Below are 17,051 nucleotides of genomic sequence, written 5' to 3'. Positions count from 1 at the left end.
CGGTGTACGAAACATTTCTTAAGGAATGTTCTCTATTCCTTCTCTTTTGTTCAAGTATTGCCATATGCGAAAATGACTTTCTATCAGTTGATGGTTGGTGGAATCTGAATTATAGTGGATCTCTTCTATCAGTCATGTTCGATATCAATTATACGATCTTAACCCAACCATTTTGATCAAAATCTTGTACATTTGACATATTTTTCATTTTAACTATAAACACATAGTCTAAACTTTACTAAACCTGATACTATATATGGCTCTGATTAGTATTTATTAGAGTAAAAATGTGGAAAATAAAAATAGGAAATGAAGGAAATAAAAAATGAAACTGAGAGTAAATTTTTTCTTTTGTTTAAGGTAAAGTATAATTTTACTATACATTTACTATTTTTGACCGGTGGAAAATGGAGTAACTAAGCTGGAAAATAATAATTACTCTACTTTTTAAAATTTTAAATATACTATATAATCATAAAAAATCATACAATAAATGATATCACATTAAAAAAAATATATGTTTTTTTTTTAATATCTGCACCGATGCCCAACTAATTTCCCAGTAGAGACAAAAACAATGATTAATCCGGCTCGTGTTAACTAATGAAGTCAAAACAGTTGATCCAAGAACTGTTATTTTTGGATTTAATTTATTCTGCCACTTCCAAGCAACCTTGATAAATTTAAGCACTTACTGAAAATTTTATAAATCCAAATGCTACAGATATACAGCACTCTGCAAGTTAAGCTGAGAGAAAAAATATATCGATAAGATACATAGCGTACCTGAGCCGTTTTGGAGATGATGCTTCCATTGAAAAAGCTGAAGATCTGCATTATAAACTCTTTTTGCCTTGCCGGAGTAGTTCAGAGGAGCCTAAAAAGCGTGGGGCGGCAGATGAGACTCTCGTTTTTCAGATAGGATGAAATGGGCGAAAACTAACAATGACGCACAGCTTCATACTTGGTCACAAGCTCCTGCGCAACAACATCAGTGGTACCCCCGCCCAACACAAGCATTAACACCTGCACCGCCTCAAACTTTCCAAGCCGCTCCTTCACGATCACATCAGTGGAACACTGCCTATATCCATCATAATTAAGGCATACCCACCAAAGACCCACTTTGGGTATATATACCTTATAATCAGGTTCCCATTCTTCCACATGGACCTGCTTCAGAAGCCGCTCCTGCACAACCACATCAGTGGAACACTGCTTATGTCCATCATCATCAGGCATACCTACTTATGCACCTCTAGCTGCAGCGGCATATCCAACATACACATCTCAACTGGGAAGCGATACATCCTAGATGTGGTGGGGGTTATAGTTTTAGTAAATTAATACACACAATTGCCATTTCAACCATAAACTGCAATAACCTCAGTAATAAAATTGTACTTAACAGAACTTATATAAATTATACTAAAATTTTGCATTATAAACACAAAAATCACAATTTATGAATGAAATCATAATCTTAAATGTGAATGCATCATTTTTATCTACACATTAAAGAACAAAATATATGCTCAACTAATTTTTTTGAATTTTTAAAAAGTCTTGAAACATTTACATTAAACTGTCAAACTATATATATATATATATATATCACTAGAAAATATATTTTTGTCAATTTTAGTCCTTTTTGGCTGTAACCAAAAGTGGTTTCTTCCGCTCCTCTCCTCTCCTCTCCAATAACATAATACAAGTACAACGTCCACCACAAAAAGCCCACGGCTAACGTGCGCACGACTCCGATCCGAGTCTACAAAACTATCATGCGCGCGCTTTCTGCATCGTTAGCTGACTTGTAAACAACCCCCGCGCATTTTAGCATTATCATTCTCGTACTCTTGGAAACCAAACCCCAAACTCGAGTCCGTCGACGGAGAAACCTCTCTGTTTATTCGACAAAGCTCGTGCAGAGTTTCATCGGTAAGGTTACTTTCTTTCCAGATCCTATTTGACTTGTCGGAACCTTCTGTCTTTGTCTGTTCCAAGTGAATGGAACCGACCATTTCTGTTTCTTGATTTTTTTTTTGTTTCTCGCTTGTTGAATTTTGATCTTTCAATGGTAAAGTTTGAATCTTTTGTGGTAGTAAGTTAGTACCATTTGTTGATGGATCTCCTTAAATGTTAAGTCTTACCAGAATTGTAGCTACATTACACTGTCTGACAAGTTGAGTTCTCTTTGCATATGGTTTTTGTCCAAAGTAGGCATTTTTTTATCTGAGGAAACATAACTATTATTGTGTCCATTGTGACATTAATATTGAGTACCATTGTAGTGAGAGAGAGGTTCTTGTACTTGCATAGGAGAAGATAACTCCATTTGAAAGATTGTGCCTTTTACCTTTACAAATTCATTCATTAGTCACAAACTCATTTTGGTTTCCATATATTGGATTAGAATGTTTCCTTTTCCGTAGCTAAGATTTGAATTTTTTGATTTTTTCAGGCCAAAGATGGAGGACATCGTTCAGGAAGATGTGTGTAATCACGGCGAAGCCTCGTCTAGTAGGAGTGTGGAGGAGCAAGCGATAGAAGGGATGCTGGCAAAGCTAGAGATGGACTCGGCCTATACTAGTGAAAAACTGCTGAACCTGCATGTGCTTCTTATGCACCTTTTGGCTTGGGATAATGATCTTGAAAGGGTGGGGACACTTGATTCTTCCGCAGCTTCCTTTGAGAAAGCTTTGAAGTTTGATCTGCTGTGCGGTATATTGGAGTCTGAGGTGAAGGAGGTGGATGAGGTTTTGGATGAGCTGGAAGCCCAAATAGTTGACGCTTCTTATAAGTTATCTACTTGCAAACACTCAAACTCTATCTTCATGGAAGGCAAGTTGGGTGAATCTGCAGATTCCTTGAAGCAGTCTAGGGGACAAGTCTCAGAGATCAACTTGCAACTAGCTCAGCTTCGAAGGACACTTCATTACATAAGAAATGGCTCAAGTAAGCATTGATCATACTCCCTCCTTTTCATATCAAGTGTCTTTTTTAATTTTTAAAATTTATTTTCACTATAAGTGTTGTTTTACATTTTCAATGCATATGCTATTAAATAAATTTTCCATCTTTTATCCTTTTATTTAATATATCAATTAACAAAACTCAAATAGAACAGTGTATCTTAGCAAAAAAAAAAAAACAGTGTATTTAAATAGGAGTAAAAACTGAAAAATTGGCAATTTTTTATTCTGTGTGCAAAAATCTTAAACAACACTTATTATGAAACGGAGAGAGTATATGGTGGTAGTGTTAAAGTGTTTTATGCATTGCATACAAACGTGTTGGCAGGTGAAAACGAGGAGTCAGTGGGGTATTCAGGAAGTGGTCAAGATTTAAGGCAGAAGTATGCACTGAGACCAGCGGATCTACGGCATAAAAATGCTCTGAGGATGCTGGAGAAGTCATTAGCAAGAGAGTTAGAGCTTGATAAGAAGCTAATGGAGTTCCAGCAAAACGAAGAAGAGCTGAAACTCAAGCTACACTACACAGAGGAGGTATCTTCTAGGATGGAAGAAGCATCAGAGTTTATATGGGGACAGTTTCTAGAAGCAGAAAACTCTTCAGAGGTGCTCATGGGTATCTCAAAGGAGCTTGTTGGCCGTCTTCAGATTATCCAGTTGAGTCAGAATGGTTCAGCACAACGAGAGTCAGAACTCAAGGCTAAGCTTGAAGATCTCACTGTACAGCTCGAAGGGAAAGATCTTTTGGTGCAAAAGCTTGAGGGAACAATTGCGGAAAATCGAGAGATGGTTTCAGAAGTACTCACTTTAAGGGAACAAGTGAAGTCAGCTGAAGAAAAACACGAAAAGACCGAGACTGAGCTGAAGAGTGTCAATGCCTCTAAACAAGAAGTTCTGTTACATCTTGCTGAAACGGAGGATGCGAATGAGTCCATCAAAGAAAGCCTTTTCGAGGCTGAAAGCAGAGCTGAGAGTGGAGAAGCTAAGATTAAAGAGGTAGATGCTGCAAATCTTGAACTTACTGAGGAACTGAATTTTCTCAAAGATGCTGATGAGAAAAAGACAAAGAAGGTGAGCTCACTCGAGAAGCAAGTCAGGGAATTAGAATTCCAATTACAAAACTCCAAGGTATCATCAGAAGCAAGTCAAGAACAGCAGAACATGTTGTATACGGCGATATGGGATATGGAGACTTTGATCGAAGATTTGAAATCTAAAGCCTCAAAAGCTGAGAGTAGAACGGAGACAGTTGAGGAGAAATGCGTTGTGGTTTCTACAGCTAACTCTGTACTTAACAAAGAAGTGACCCTTTTGAGGCAAAGAGCCAAATCCTTGGAGGCATCGCTGGAACTAGCTAACGTTGAGAAAGAGAAAAATGCACAAGAAATAACTGTGAGGAACAAGCTTTTGATGGATATGGTGATGCAGTTATCCAGTGAAAGGGAACGTATACAAGAACAGGTACTTTGTGCTATCTGCCTAATATTTTTCTTTGTATACAAGCAAAGGTGACACAAGAGCCAACCATTAATCTCCTTTTGCAGCTATATTCTTTGGCTAAGGAAAATGAAAAGCTGAGAGTGAATCAATGCTCAATGGGAAGTAAATACCAAAGAAATGGAACTTACGCTGGGGACAAAGAGCTGCCTTTTAATGCTGAAAGTCTGCAGGCAGGTATTCATTACAAAAACGCGATGTTCTTAGTATATCATTGTCTCTCTTGTACTAATCTTATGTGTGTGTTTTGCTCTCTTTAAACAGGAGGATGAGAGAACAAGGGAAGAACCAGAAACTGACGTTGAACCGGAGGATCACTATGCGTCTGAAAAGAGTAGCATGAACACTGAGATCAGAAGAGCACCCAAATTGAGACGCATACTAGTTTTGGCCTTAGCTTTTGTGCTTTCTTTCATTCTTTGCTTTGGCGTTTGTTACTAGAAAAAAAAATCAGTTTGAAAAATTTGTCTCTTGGAAATATCATTAGCCAATTGTATATTTGGTTGTAAATGCTCAATGTACAATATGTGCAATCAAATAGTATCCGACTCAATTTGGTAAAACTTTATAAAAAATATTTTTTACCGTTTAACTTTCTTCTATATATGAAGACAATATGACTTCTTTCCTCATCACTTGCAGTCTTGCACTATAAACAATTTACTGAGAAAAGATTCTGAGATTGCAATTAGCAATGGAAAAAATGTCTCTCAAGCTTCTCTTCCTGTTCTCCCTCACTATCATAGTCTTTTGTATGCTTCTTCTTCTATATGACTATGATCAGTTCTTCTTTGTTATATAATTGTTGCTTTGGTTTTGTATCGATTACTAATGTTTTATGGTGTGTAGGTTCGTATTTAGGTGATTCAAGAGAGATGGCGAAGGAAGAGGTGAACTGCTTGCCGCCGGTAGCACCTATAATGGACACTTACGAGACTAATGCATCTTGCCGTCGAGACAATGAATGCATTAAGCACTGTCCTAAAGGCTGCAAGATTGTTAACTGTAATTTTGGAACCTGTTTCTGTGAGTGCTAAGAGATTGAAAACCACAATAATTTCTATTTTAAAGATAGAGAGGAACAAGAGATAAAAAAAAGTATATATAAAACAATTTTGCAGTCAATTTAATTGTTCTTCTTGAAAACATATATCTGCAAATAGTATTCAATACAACTGGAATTTGAAATAATTGAGTACTAAAGGCCAACAAGTTCTCATGTTCCAAATATTGTTTAAGCTCTAACAAGAGCTTCTGAGAAACCTCTGCCTCTGCATAATGTTTGCGCACTCTTATTAAGAATCTTATGAGAGCAAAAATCTTATGATAGTGTGCCTCATAGTCAAAGTGATTAGTTTGTAAACACATATTGTGTTGTGAATACTCATTGTCTCTTGTATTTACTTCATACAATGAATCTCAACTCTAGTTTTATTTCCTCTACAAAAATAAAATCAACATTTATAAAGTGATTTCCTAAAATGATCAAATCTCAAGTAGGAACAAAACAATGTGTAGTCAAATAGTATCTGACTGAACTTGGTATGACTTTCATCAGACAAAAGATTTGATCCCTTTTAAACTTCCTTCTACTAAAGAAGGCAACCAGATTTTTCTCTTCATCACCACTTGTAAAATAAAAATAAACAAGAAAAAGATTCTGAGATTACAATTAGTAATGGAGAAAACGTCCCTCAAGTTTGTCTTCTTGTTCTCCCCCAGATAGCACTTTTTGTATGCTTCTTTTTTGGCTTATATATTTTGGGTTTGGCTTTGTCTTAAAACTTTCAGATAAAATATTTATTTCCTTTTAATGTTCTTCTATAAAAGAAGACAACGCAATTTAACACTTACAAAATCAAAAGAAACAAACAAACAAAAAAGTTTTGAGGTTACAATAAGCAATGGAGAAAACGTCTCTCAAGTTGGTCTTCCTCTTCACCATCTCAGTCATAGCATTTTGTATGCTTCTTCTATGATAAGTTTCTCTATGCTACAGAGTTCTTGATTTGATCTTGTTTTAAAGTTTGTGGTGTGCTTGTGATAAAGGTTCTTCTTTGGTTGATGCAAGAGAGATGGCCAAGGAAGAAGTGAATTGCCTCTGTGGAAAATGTCGTGATGGAAAGAAGAGCTGTGAAGCACCTATAATGGACAGTTACGAGACTGATGTGTCTTGCCGTAGAGACAACGAATGCATCAAGTACTGTCCTAAAGGCTTCAAGATTGTAAACTGCAGCTTTGGAACCTGTTTCTGTGAGCGTTAAGAGACTGGAAACCACCATAGTATATTAGTATATTATCTAATTTTAAGACAGCTAAGAAGAAGAGATTGATGTTTATTGGTGTTGAAGTGATTTAGTGTTCCTCAAATACTGTTTTGAAGCCTCCTTTGGGGAGGTAAACTATATAGTAAGATCTTACAGTAGAATGTTTTGCTGATCATTAAATCATCATCACCTGAAGTTTGGTTAATACTAGCATGTCTTCTAAGCTCATGTGATATTTGCTTTCTTTGAACATGAGAGAGAGCATGAGAACAACCAGAGAACCATCATAACTTCTACTTTATTAGACAGCGGAGCAATACACAAATTCAAAACAAAATATATATGATTACTTAAATCAATTTAGTTCATGCCTGAGAAAGGTCCATTCAATAATCAAAATAATGTCTTCATTATCCAAAATCTGATACATTTCTCAGATTTCGGTAGAGTTTGCTTATGTTTCTTTAAGTGCTAACAAGAGCTTCTGCGAAAGCTCTGTCTCTGCAGAGTTTTTGCGCACTCTTGTTAAGAACTTTCTAAGAGCGAGGATCAAGTGGAGAGGGCTCTCCAGATGAACAGCGTGGCCAGCTTCTGGGATTTCAACCGTCTCAATGATATGGATTTCGCTCTTCTTGCTTTTACTCATCTCAAGGTACATCCTACTAGCAATTTTCTTGAATTTTACATCTTTCTCTCCGAAGACAAGTGAGACATTTGTATCACAATCAGCCAACTCTTCCCACAATGACCTATTTTTCAAAGGACATCAGCACTAAAGATCATCATCGCCTTGGAATTAAAAAAAAAAGGTTACAAAAGATGAACTTACGGCTGTCTCCCAGTGCTCAGATCTGAGAGGCACTTTGCAACACTAAGGACATCATCATGTACCAAGCGGCTTGCAACTATTTTTCTGAAATGGGGGTGACTTCTGAAACTGCTCAATGAAAAGCGCAACTCATATGAGTAATGAACTCAAGTCCAAATAATGAATTCACCAAATTACAAAAGGTAACAGTGTATTAAGAAAGACACCTTTTCCACAAGCCTCCATTGTACCAGTTCTCCACAAAGATTTCTAGTCCATGGTCAACCATCATTCGTGCTTTAGAATCATCTGTTGCACTTCGAACTTTCCTTGCCACTGGATCCTTGATCCCGGGGCTCCCCGATACCACAACAGCGCCTTCGATCTATTAGAACAGCACCAAATTCCATTATACGCATTACTAAAACAATTAACAATGTTGAGTTTTCAGATAAAGGGAACCCACCTTGTTGCTAAATCTCAAAGCCATGTACAGTGCTATTCTTGCTCCCATGGAATATCCAACTATGGTAACTTTGCCAGGAGTAATTTGCTCAATCAATTTATACAGTGCTTCCGCTATCATCTCCATTGAGAAAGTTGGGGTCTCACTAGCATTACTCTGTACCCTTGAGCTTCCATGACCAGGGATATCAACTGAAATGCATCTTGCAGATCCCGAGATACCCTTCATGATGGGGATCCATTCTTCACCAGTTCCAAGAAACCCATGAAGAAACATAACTACACTTCCCTGAAAATACATTACCGGAGAGTGAAGCTAGGAAGAAATTAACCAAGAACATCATGCTTATGTCTTTTTAGCTTCAGACATACAAAATCAAAAACACGGAAGAAACTTACTTCTACATTCTGCCCAACCTCGTGGATTCTTACAAAATGAGAGAAACCACCTACGTCCACCCTCAGTTCACACCTCCGGACGAGAACTCCTATGCTGGTTCTTACAATAACATCGTTGTTTATGTTAACATCCTTTAGATTTTTGCTAGCATCAGCAACAGATCCTTCGATAAATCCACTGTACGGACTACGAGATATCCCTAAACTATTCATCATTACGTCTTCATTAAGCCATTTGTAGGTTCCAAGACCATGAGCCACAAGAGGGGCCATTCCTTGCTTTCTCTCTCTAAATGTTTTGACGTTCTCCGTCTCCAAATATGATGCAAACAAAATATATGCTGACAAACCTAGGCCACTTTCATATGCGGCACTTATAACAGCCATCTTTCCATGCTGCTGTGCCCAGCGAGCAATCAGTGCTGCAATCTCAAACCCTCCGACAACACTTGGTTTAATAACCTACGAATATCAAGTAATGATAAAACAAAGTGAACACTAACTGATTTCCAAGAGAAAAATTAAATAAGGTAAAAGCCCATAGTATAAGATGATAGAGCTGATATACTATTGATCCTAGCTACAAAACTGAAACCCATCTCCAAATCAAACAAAGAAGAGAGCCAAGATGAGTTGATGAAAGAACTTGGTATGCAAGAAAGAATATATTTTTTAGCAATCTCAGGCTCATGTAAAGGTTGTAGAAGAATGACCAGTGGCTTACAACAGCAACTACTCCAGGATGGGTATATTTGGCAAGCATGCGCAAGGGACATTCCTTAAAATCATCAAGAGTCTCATCAAGTGCTACTGGTAATCCACTTTCTTCACAAAACCTTATAAGATCGTCTTTATTCTGGACAGGTTCCTGAAATATTCAAAAGTTTTTCACTGAATTTATATTAGGAAAGAAAAATAAGTTAATTTTCAAGAAATACTTCAGAACTCAATCAGATTGCAATAATTTATACTGTACCGGACCTCAATATACTGTAGATTGCATTTTTTCACCAATAAACCAAACGTTATAGCCTCTTCAAAAGTCCAGCGACAATTAGCATCTACACGGAGTTCAATTTGATCGCCAACTAGTCTCCTTACTTCTTGCAGAACTAAAGCATCTTGAACGGAGTTCACTCGACGAGCAACCTGTAATTTTAGGCAGGTTTATCCTTCAGTCAGTAATCAATAGCTTGAAAACCCGAAGAGTGAGAAAGTCAACTACTTCAATTTATGCATGAAAATACTACTAAGAAGAAGCATTAAGAAAACAAATCCAGCTATCTTACTCTTATGACTGAGTGTAATCTTGTTTATATGCTTAAACAACGTTGGCTTACTTTAAGTTTAATAGCACTGAACCCTTCTTCAACAAGTTTTCTAGCAACGTATGCGACCTCTGATGGAGTACCTTCAGAATCAAGAAGGGCACATATTGGAACAGAGTGTGGCTGAGCAGAACCATTTTCTTCTTTCTGACAATGAAGTATCCCCATTAAACCAGAATCATGTTTTACTGCCATTGCATTCAGAAGAGCCATTTCCAGACCACATCTGACACTTGGGAAAACTGATGATGCCTGAAAAAATAAGTAAATTGACAAGCCTTCAATTACCATTCCCAGGAACTATACTCTGTATAAGAAGACTACGAAGATCAAGAATATTTTTCACCTAGCACGATTTAGAAAAGAATCATGCTCAGCAGAATCGGTTCATTTACTTTGCAATTTTCTCCTGATAGAAAGTAGCTGTACTAATGTAATAATTTTCTACTGGAAAAATTAAGGCTACGGAAACTTACAGTGATTCCAAGTTCACTCCAAATCCAGGAAGAAAACGAGCCATTTAACAAAGGAAGCATGTGACTGACTTTAGCTCCTTTCATAAGGTGAAGAATCAACTGTAGCTGCCCCTCAACATCCATTAAGTTCTCCCTACTACTGTCCAAAGGTGCAACCTGCTCATGAAACACGTAACATGATTCTCAGGCATATGCATACAATATATTATTACTCTAGCAGTGGGACATGGGAGGGAGAAGAAGCAGAAATGTACAAAAATGTAAAATTAGTGATTAAAAAATAACGGAATAAAATAGCAAACCTCTCCGCAGCCAATGCTTCCATCCTCCAAAGTAAGGGAGAGTATGAACCCTTCTCTATGGAATTGAGAGGATTCACCAGAATATATGGTAGGTCTGTCGCACAGTCCGACTCTGAAAAGAAAGTTATTCTTAGAAAAAGAAAAAGAGAGGGGTAATATTCAGATACAGTTTCGGACAATTCTTACCTGTACCGCGAATATTGTATTCCAGAGACTTGGAAAAGAAGTACACTGTCGATCATTGGATGAAGAACAGAACTGGCCGAGATAATGCCCAAGGAATTATTTGCAGCTTGGCGTGCAAAACTCTCCAAAGTACTGTGAACGAGTAGTCAATGTCAACAAAGAGCACAAGAAAGTGGGGACATTATAAAATATTAAAAAAGAAGCCCAAACAACCTATGAACGATCGCGTTAGCATCAATAGAGCTTTCAACCTCCACAATGCAATCCATCTCTTCAACGCTGGGTTCCAATAGAGTTTCCTCAAGTTCCCTTTTTGTCCCAACGTGTACATACTTCACACTGCATATTTAACAAGTTGGCTTAGTTATTTATTATAATAGACAATGAAGGAAAACTCTACTCGCCTAAGGGTATCATAAATCATGCAGAACCAACTCGACTATAGACTACGGTGAACAAATTTAACGACCATCTAATCTAAGCTACCAATCTAAAAAATTTATCCACTATTCTTTGTTCAAAAACCTACATTGTGAAAACCAGAGCACATTGAAGTAGTAGCAAAGCGGGAAGGGAAAACAGAGTAAAAACTGTTGGTATATTTCTTACCCATGTGCCAAACACAAGTTTTCTATGGAAATGTCATGTGATGTATAGAAATATTGATTCAACACGCTAGGCTCTGTTCTCTTTGCTATAGGAAGAAGTCGGAAGATTCCACCTCCACGGTTATTTATCACGAGAACTGTCATTGCTTTCCTCGCAGTCCTAATAAATCAGATTAAAGTTCAGATATTGAATCGTCAAATTGACTTATAACCACGGCATATCTTCAGTGTACAAATCACAAAACAGTGAAATTAAAAGAATAAAACAGAGTAAATTGGATACCTCTGCTTCAAAATCGCCAATCCATTTGTATCATGAAGGAAAGAGACGTCTCCCACCACACAGACAACCTGATATACGTTTGTTTGGCTGATGAGAAGATTTAATTTCCGAAACGGTAAACAAACACATGAGTAAAATGGTTCTTTTATTCCTTTCACTTCACACATAAAAACTACATGTTCCATTAGGGAGTATCCGGTCAGCACACTAAGAATGAAGTAGTATGATCGGTTCATGGTTAATGAACAGAAGAACCAAGAAAACTTTCCCCACAATATTTTTTGCTGATATTGATCTGACAGTTATAATAGTGTACCCACAAGAAATGCGACTCAACAATAAAAAAAAAGGCATAAGGAAATAATCTTACTCTCTTCTTGCACCCTACAGCAAAGCCAGTGGCGGAGCTGAGCAAGCCATCAATGCCACTAGCTCCTCTATTTCCAGTTACTTGTATCCATTGAGATGGCAGTTCTGCACTTAACATCATATCTACCACGTGCGAATAATTTCCCGAACTACATCCATACATATCCACATCCCTTATTGGCATACTATTTCCGATGAAAAGAGCAGATTTGGAAGTCAATGCTTTGGAAAGCATATGTGCCACATAAGGTTCGGTCAGGGAGCACTCAGCAGATAATTGAAATGACATTTCGCGGGCAATCTGCATAAATAAATGAATTATTAAAAGCAGAATCTACAGGGAAGCATTTGTTTATTGAAAGCGGCCATGTTTAATTAAAAGGTTTGTCTGGAAGACATACTGCGCCATCCAATGCATGTAAATGACCATGCAATTTGCTTCTCCTCCATGGAAATCGAGATTTAAGCACGCAATCAGCAAACTGAACGATATTGCTTTGGACCCTGTGAGTGACCAAGTGTGATGGATCATGTCGGCATGGATGCTTATCAACCAAAATGTATGCAAATGGAAAGCATTTCTCTAGCACCTGAGAAACTCTTTTACTTGTTATCCGACTTCCAACCTATTCATGATTTCATATTACAAACTTAATCAGTACAAATCAATATAATTATACTCACTGAAGTCTCGGTTGGAAGTCACCATATGTTAAAAGAGAACCCTAATATGAGATGCAGATCGTTGACTTAGTCATGATTCAAATAGTTCCCACTTTCTGATCATTAGTTGAAACTTCCTTCAAGGCGTTCAAAACCCCGACTACTATTTTGAATAATAAGTTTCCACAAAAGCTGTAAAAGTACCTTTGTCCATCCATCTATCATCTTCAATACTTAGTCTAGATGCATGAAGTAACAATAAAAAATGATAAAATTTACCTGGATAACAACATCAAACTCAATCAAATTCTTAACAGAATCTGAAAGCAGGGCATGATCAAGATGATCAACAAAAATAGGGGTCCACTTCTCAAGAAAAGGCTTAGACAGCTTGCGCAGCCGTACACCAGACAAGACATCTGCAACAACCGGCCACATCAGTTCTTTAGCCAACAGAAGAGAAGCCCAAATTTCATCCTCCGTATGGATTGCACCGATAAGAAGAAGACCCTTCTTAGCCTCTTTGATTACTTGTAAGACCTCAGTAATTTGGCCAGTTGTTTCACCATTGCTCTTGAGGCTTTGAACTTGAAAATATTTTGTGAATGGTTCAGAATTGGACATCCACATGTCTAATCCATTTAAGCAGTTGAATGACCAATTTGTTGGACTACCGTCAAGTGGGTCTCTAAAAGGACAATTCATATGTACTGGTCCACAAGCAGAACCTGTTGCCCAATGTAGAGCAGAGTCTATAGTAGTAAGGACCATCCGGACTGGTATAAGATCAGTTGGAGGAGGAAGATTGAAGAAGAATCTGACAAACGAACCAAAGTGGTTTATCTGTTACACAGGAAAAAGGAACATAATAAATTGTAGAATATAGAAACGAAACAACAAGTGTGTATGGTTTCGAAGAAATGTCATATCTTGACCTTACTTGATTTATAGCTTGATTTGCGCCCACTCCCTGAAGTTCAGGAGGACGATCTGCAGTAAGTAGTAGCAGAGGCAAGAAATCCTCACTGGCTTCAACCACCTGTATTTGTAAAAAATCACAAAACAAATACCCTGTAAGAGAACGCAAATGTATTTGGCGAATTAATGTGGCATGCACCAAGAAATTTAGTGAAGCATAAATAAGATAACTCTGACCGCTGGAAGAAGATTTGAAACGGCGGTTCCTGATGATGTTATAATGACAGCCGGTTTAAGGGATCCTTTAGCATACCCAATAGCGTGAAATGCAAGAGATCGTTCGTCATAGCATGCAAGACACGTTGTAAGGGGGTGGTTGGCAGCAGCAATTGCAAGATGGGAGGATCTTGATCCAGGAGCTACACAAAAGTACTGTGGCAGTATGTTATGACAAAATACATCTGAATTTGAGATTCTATCAGATGGTTGAAAAATTCAGCTCACCGTCAAACCAAGACGAGTGCATTCTTCAATTATAGCTGATGCCCATACAGCATTGATATTAGCCTGATCTTTCAAGGAGTTGCTCACTTCAGCCTCCTGATTCAGCTGATTGCAAAACAAACAAAAACAAAGGAAAAGAAACTTAAAGTCACACCATCCAAGATGACAACCCAAAAATCGACAAGGTTCAAAAGTTAACAGCCAGTAAAGAGTCTCAACATCTCTGTAACATTAGTTATGCAATACAGAATGCGTTAAAATTTGGAGCTTAACATTACCATGAAGGTAAGATTAACAGTCTTTATATTATCACAAGTAGTACAAAAGCAGCCTAACAATCTAAGACAAAAATGCCATATTTATACATCTACGTACCATGTTGTTTGAGAAAACAACGTCAGGTGAAAGCTTGCAGTGGAACTGACATAATGGTTGTATATTTTTCTGCAACAAAACCAAGCAAATCAAACCGTATAGATACATATGGACAGAAGAGAAGAATTCCAACGGACAAGCTTCAAGGACAGTAATAAAATTCTGAATTACAGGGACGAAAATTACCAGGGTAAAGAAGATACCAGTTCCTTGGCGTCACCCTGATCTCTCCCAGAAAATGTTAAATACTCCATATGCTCCTGCAAAATAAACATAGGAATGAGTGGCATGAGAAGGAAACTAAGTTTACATGCTTAGTTCAGACATAAAAAGTTGTAAGTATTATCCATGTGGGTCAAGCGCGTAAAACAATATTACAAGAAACTTAGTCAATTTTTCCTGAGAGTCACCTAAATAAGATCCAGATAGGCAACAGATAGCTAAAATTTTAATATAAGTTGACCTTTAAGCGGCTCTCTAAGTAAAAGCATGTACCATCTTAATTGGATGAATCTCTTTTACATCCAACTTTGCAAGAGAACTTTTTAGATTTTTAAACCAATGCTCCTCTAAATTGGGGCAGACATGACAAGAAACCTGCATGAAAATGAACCAAGATTAACGTGAAAAACAGGACACAGAAGAAACAGACATTTCAAGATATCTTAATAACAACCAAATAGCACTAACTAAAACTATTAACTTTCCATTTGATTGACACAAGTAAAACAAACCTGCACTACATTTGATTGACAGTTTTGCATACTTTTGTTTTTTCAGTTTTGCATACTAGTTTAGTGTCCTCAGGGATACAGCATGGTGCTTTGAACATGAATAACCAAGTTGCAGATACTAAAAAGAAAATTTCAGAACATCAGCATACCTGAAAAATTGATTTCTCATATGAACTAATTGCTTGCTCAAAACTATAGGATAGAGAATCATTCCATGCCAGGGTAACTGCTAATATGGAGACCTCCTCGTGCTCATCTAACTCGACCTGTCGAAATTTCGATAATCAGACCGATGTACAATGCAAGAACACTTGCTACAAGCATTTCATCAATCAACCGTAAATACGAAAAGAAAAAAACAACTAAAGAGATGCAATTCAAGAGCTTGATGATAAAGCCGACGCCACTTCACCTGAGGAACGAAGAAGTAAGAAGAGCCATCCTTGCTATATACACTAGAGTTTCCGTTGAAATCAATATCTGGAAAACCATAGGCCGTCACCATAGCTGATTCATCTGAGAGGAATCTGCAGAAGCTAGTTAGCTTAACTACCTAAACTGATATATAACACTTTAGAAGAAGAGCAAGAATCCTATATTCATCTTGCTGAAAACCCAACTGAGACTAAACAAAGTACCAAAAGCAAGAAAAGCCTACGTTTTTATGCTGCTATGACCCTTGGAGTGATGAAGGAAAGAGAGTGCGTCCCCAATTCCAAAAACCCCATGAGGTTCCTTTACATAGAGCGACTTATAAGACGGCTCCACAGTATCCTTGGAGAGGAAAAACACAGGGAATACACCGGAAGACACAGGTTGAGAGCAGAACCAGAACAAAGCTTTGGCCCTTGGAGGCACAGCCACCTACACAATACACATAAAGCTTGTTATAACCGATAATGTGGAAAACAATATTTTGCAAGAAAGCCAGAAAGGCACATGTGTAGTACTTGAAATCGCAAGACGCCACTAGAGGACTTAGGAGGATTAGACTTGAGTTCGTCCACAGCTTCCATGACTCTCTCAAGTCCAACCTCAAGAGTCAAAGCTGGAGGCAACGTACGAGTCACACACACTTGTACCGTTAACTCATCATCCTCACTCACATCGTCTCTACTCAGAACCAGCTCATCGAATTGAGCTCCTTGAGCGACCTATAACAACAAACACAAAACCTCCAAATCAATTCGAATTACACAAGATCTCGGATGTCGTTTCTCGTAACGAAACGAACCTCGATGTTTCTTCTGATTCCATGAAGAGAGCTGGCGAAGGAGGAGAAGCGTTGTGTTCGCCGTGTGAAGGAGTATCTAGAAGCGTAGCGAGGAATCAGAGAAGGTAGAAACGGAGGATTCGAGAGGAGGAGAAAGGAGTAGCATGGAGGAGATGCCATTTTTCTTCGTTGGAGGATGGGTGTGAATCTCGCAGTGGATAAGGCGCACAAACTTTATACTAATTGATTTGGTTTTAAAGAATCATGTTGATTTACGAATTTATCCAGTAGACCGTCGTAAACCCGGGGAGTAAACCGAAGCCCCCACAACAACATTGTGGACCCCGGGGGAGGAATTGAATTGTGAAACTAAAAATAATATCTTGATTTGTGGTAGTATATGATAAAGTATGTTTAATTTTTTTTTTAATAATGGATTTGGTTATTTATGCTATCAAATTGCATTTATATTTTTTATTATTTCTTTAATATGAATTCTATAGTTAAATGTAATTAATTTAAAACAATGTAAAATAGATAATTTATCGACATTGTACGAGTTAGATTCAAATACGGAAAATAGTTACGTGATGTTTATTCGCCGCATGAAAAGCTTTATGCGGGATAGTCTCCGATGAGCCTGTGTGGCATTCAAATATTCAATGGACAGTTTGCACTAAA

General features: G+C 37.6%; 4 protein-coding genes across 10 annotated transcripts; 3 read left to right on the top strand and 1 right to left on the bottom strand.

Annotated features, from left to right (window-relative positions):
• The first annotated feature begins 1,228 nt into the window (after positions 1–1,228).
• On the top strand, positions 1,229–5,064 carry LOC103852541 (WPP domain-interacting tail-anchored protein 2). Of its 5 annotated transcripts, none has more exons than XM_033285810.1 (5): positions 1,229–1,941; positions 2,436–2,958; positions 3,271–4,436; positions 4,520–4,645; positions 4,737–5,064. In XM_033285810.1, the coding sequence occupies exons 2-5, from the start codon at positions 2,472–2,474 to the stop codon at positions 4,911–4,913; spliced, it is 1,956 nt and encodes a 651-aa protein (XP_033141701.1). In that variant the 5' UTR covers positions 1,229–1,941; positions 2,436–2,471; the 3' UTR covers positions 4,914–5,064. The 5 variants fall into 5 exon arrangements, with proteins under 5 accessions (XP_033141701.1, XP_033141700.1, XP_033141699.1 ...); XM_033285809.1 differs by having other exon boundaries at positions 1,230–1,946; positions 2,465–2,958; XM_033285808.1 differs by having other exon boundaries at positions 1,236–1,941; positions 2,465–2,958.
• Positions 5,065–5,124: 60 nt separating this feature from the next.
• LOC108870703 (putative defensin-like protein 263) lies at positions 5,125–7,030 on the top strand. Its single transcript, XM_018656134.2, has 2 exons — positions 5,125–5,224; positions 5,322–7,030. The coding sequence occupies exons 1-2, from the start codon at positions 5,167–5,169 to the stop codon at positions 5,507–5,509; spliced, it is 246 nt and encodes an 81-aa protein (XP_018511650.1). The 5' UTR covers positions 5,125–5,166; the 3' UTR covers positions 5,510–7,030.
• Positions 5,592–6,897, top strand: LOC103852539 (putative defensin-like protein 263). Its single transcript, XM_009129435.3, has 2 exons — positions 5,592–6,434; positions 6,522–6,897. The coding sequence occupies exons 1-2, from the start codon at positions 6,377–6,379 to the stop codon at positions 6,734–6,736; spliced, it is 273 nt and encodes a 90-aa protein (XP_009127683.1). The 5' UTR covers positions 5,592–6,376; the 3' UTR covers positions 6,737–6,897.
• On the bottom strand, positions 7,019–16,637 carry LOC103852540 (protein PHYLLO, chloroplastic). 3 transcript variants are annotated; one of them, XM_009129436.3, is made up of 28 exons: positions 16,392–16,637; positions 16,108–16,311; positions 15,816–16,021; positions 15,570–15,684; positions 15,307–15,423; positions 14,919–15,020; positions 14,627–14,683; positions 14,424–14,492; positions 14,049–14,153; positions 13,782–13,976; positions 13,567–13,665; positions 12,906–13,469; positions 12,365–12,589; positions 11,965–12,264; positions 11,595–11,662; positions 11,313–11,471; positions 10,917–11,042; positions 10,704–10,835; positions 10,518–10,629; positions 10,216–10,371; positions 9,752–9,991; positions 9,393–9,560; positions 9,136–9,279; positions 8,412–8,873; positions 8,014–8,301; positions 7,775–7,932; positions 7,569–7,676; positions 7,019–7,488 (listed from the first exon to the last, which is right to left on the bottom strand). In XM_009129436.3, exons 1-28 carry the CDS (start codon positions 16,548–16,550, stop codon positions 7,194–7,196), a joined length of 5,133 nt encoding a protein of 1,710 aa, XP_009127684.1. In that variant the 5' UTR covers positions 16,551–16,637; the 3' UTR covers positions 7,019–7,193. The 3 variants fall into 3 exon arrangements, with proteins under 3 accessions (XP_009127684.1, XP_009127685.1, XP_018512274.1); XM_009129437.3 differs by lacking the exons at positions 16,108–16,311; positions 16,392–16,637 and having other exon boundaries at positions 15,570–15,673; XM_018656758.2 differs by lacking the exons at positions 15,307–15,423; positions 15,570–15,684; positions 15,816–16,021; positions 16,108–16,311; positions 16,392–16,637 and having other exon boundaries at positions 14,610–14,683; positions 14,919–15,017.
• Between the last annotated feature and the right edge of the window lie 414 nt (positions 16,638–17,051).

This window comes from Brassica rapa, chromosome A02 (assembly GCF_000309985.2).
Source record: "Brassica rapa cultivar Chiifu-401-42 chromosome A02, CAAS_Brap_v3.01, whole genome shotgun sequence".
Classification (NCBI taxonomy): domain Eukaryota; kingdom Viridiplantae; phylum Streptophyta; class Magnoliopsida; order Brassicales; family Brassicaceae; genus Brassica; species Brassica rapa.
This window is presented reverse-complemented; position numbering and strand designations above follow the sequence as displayed.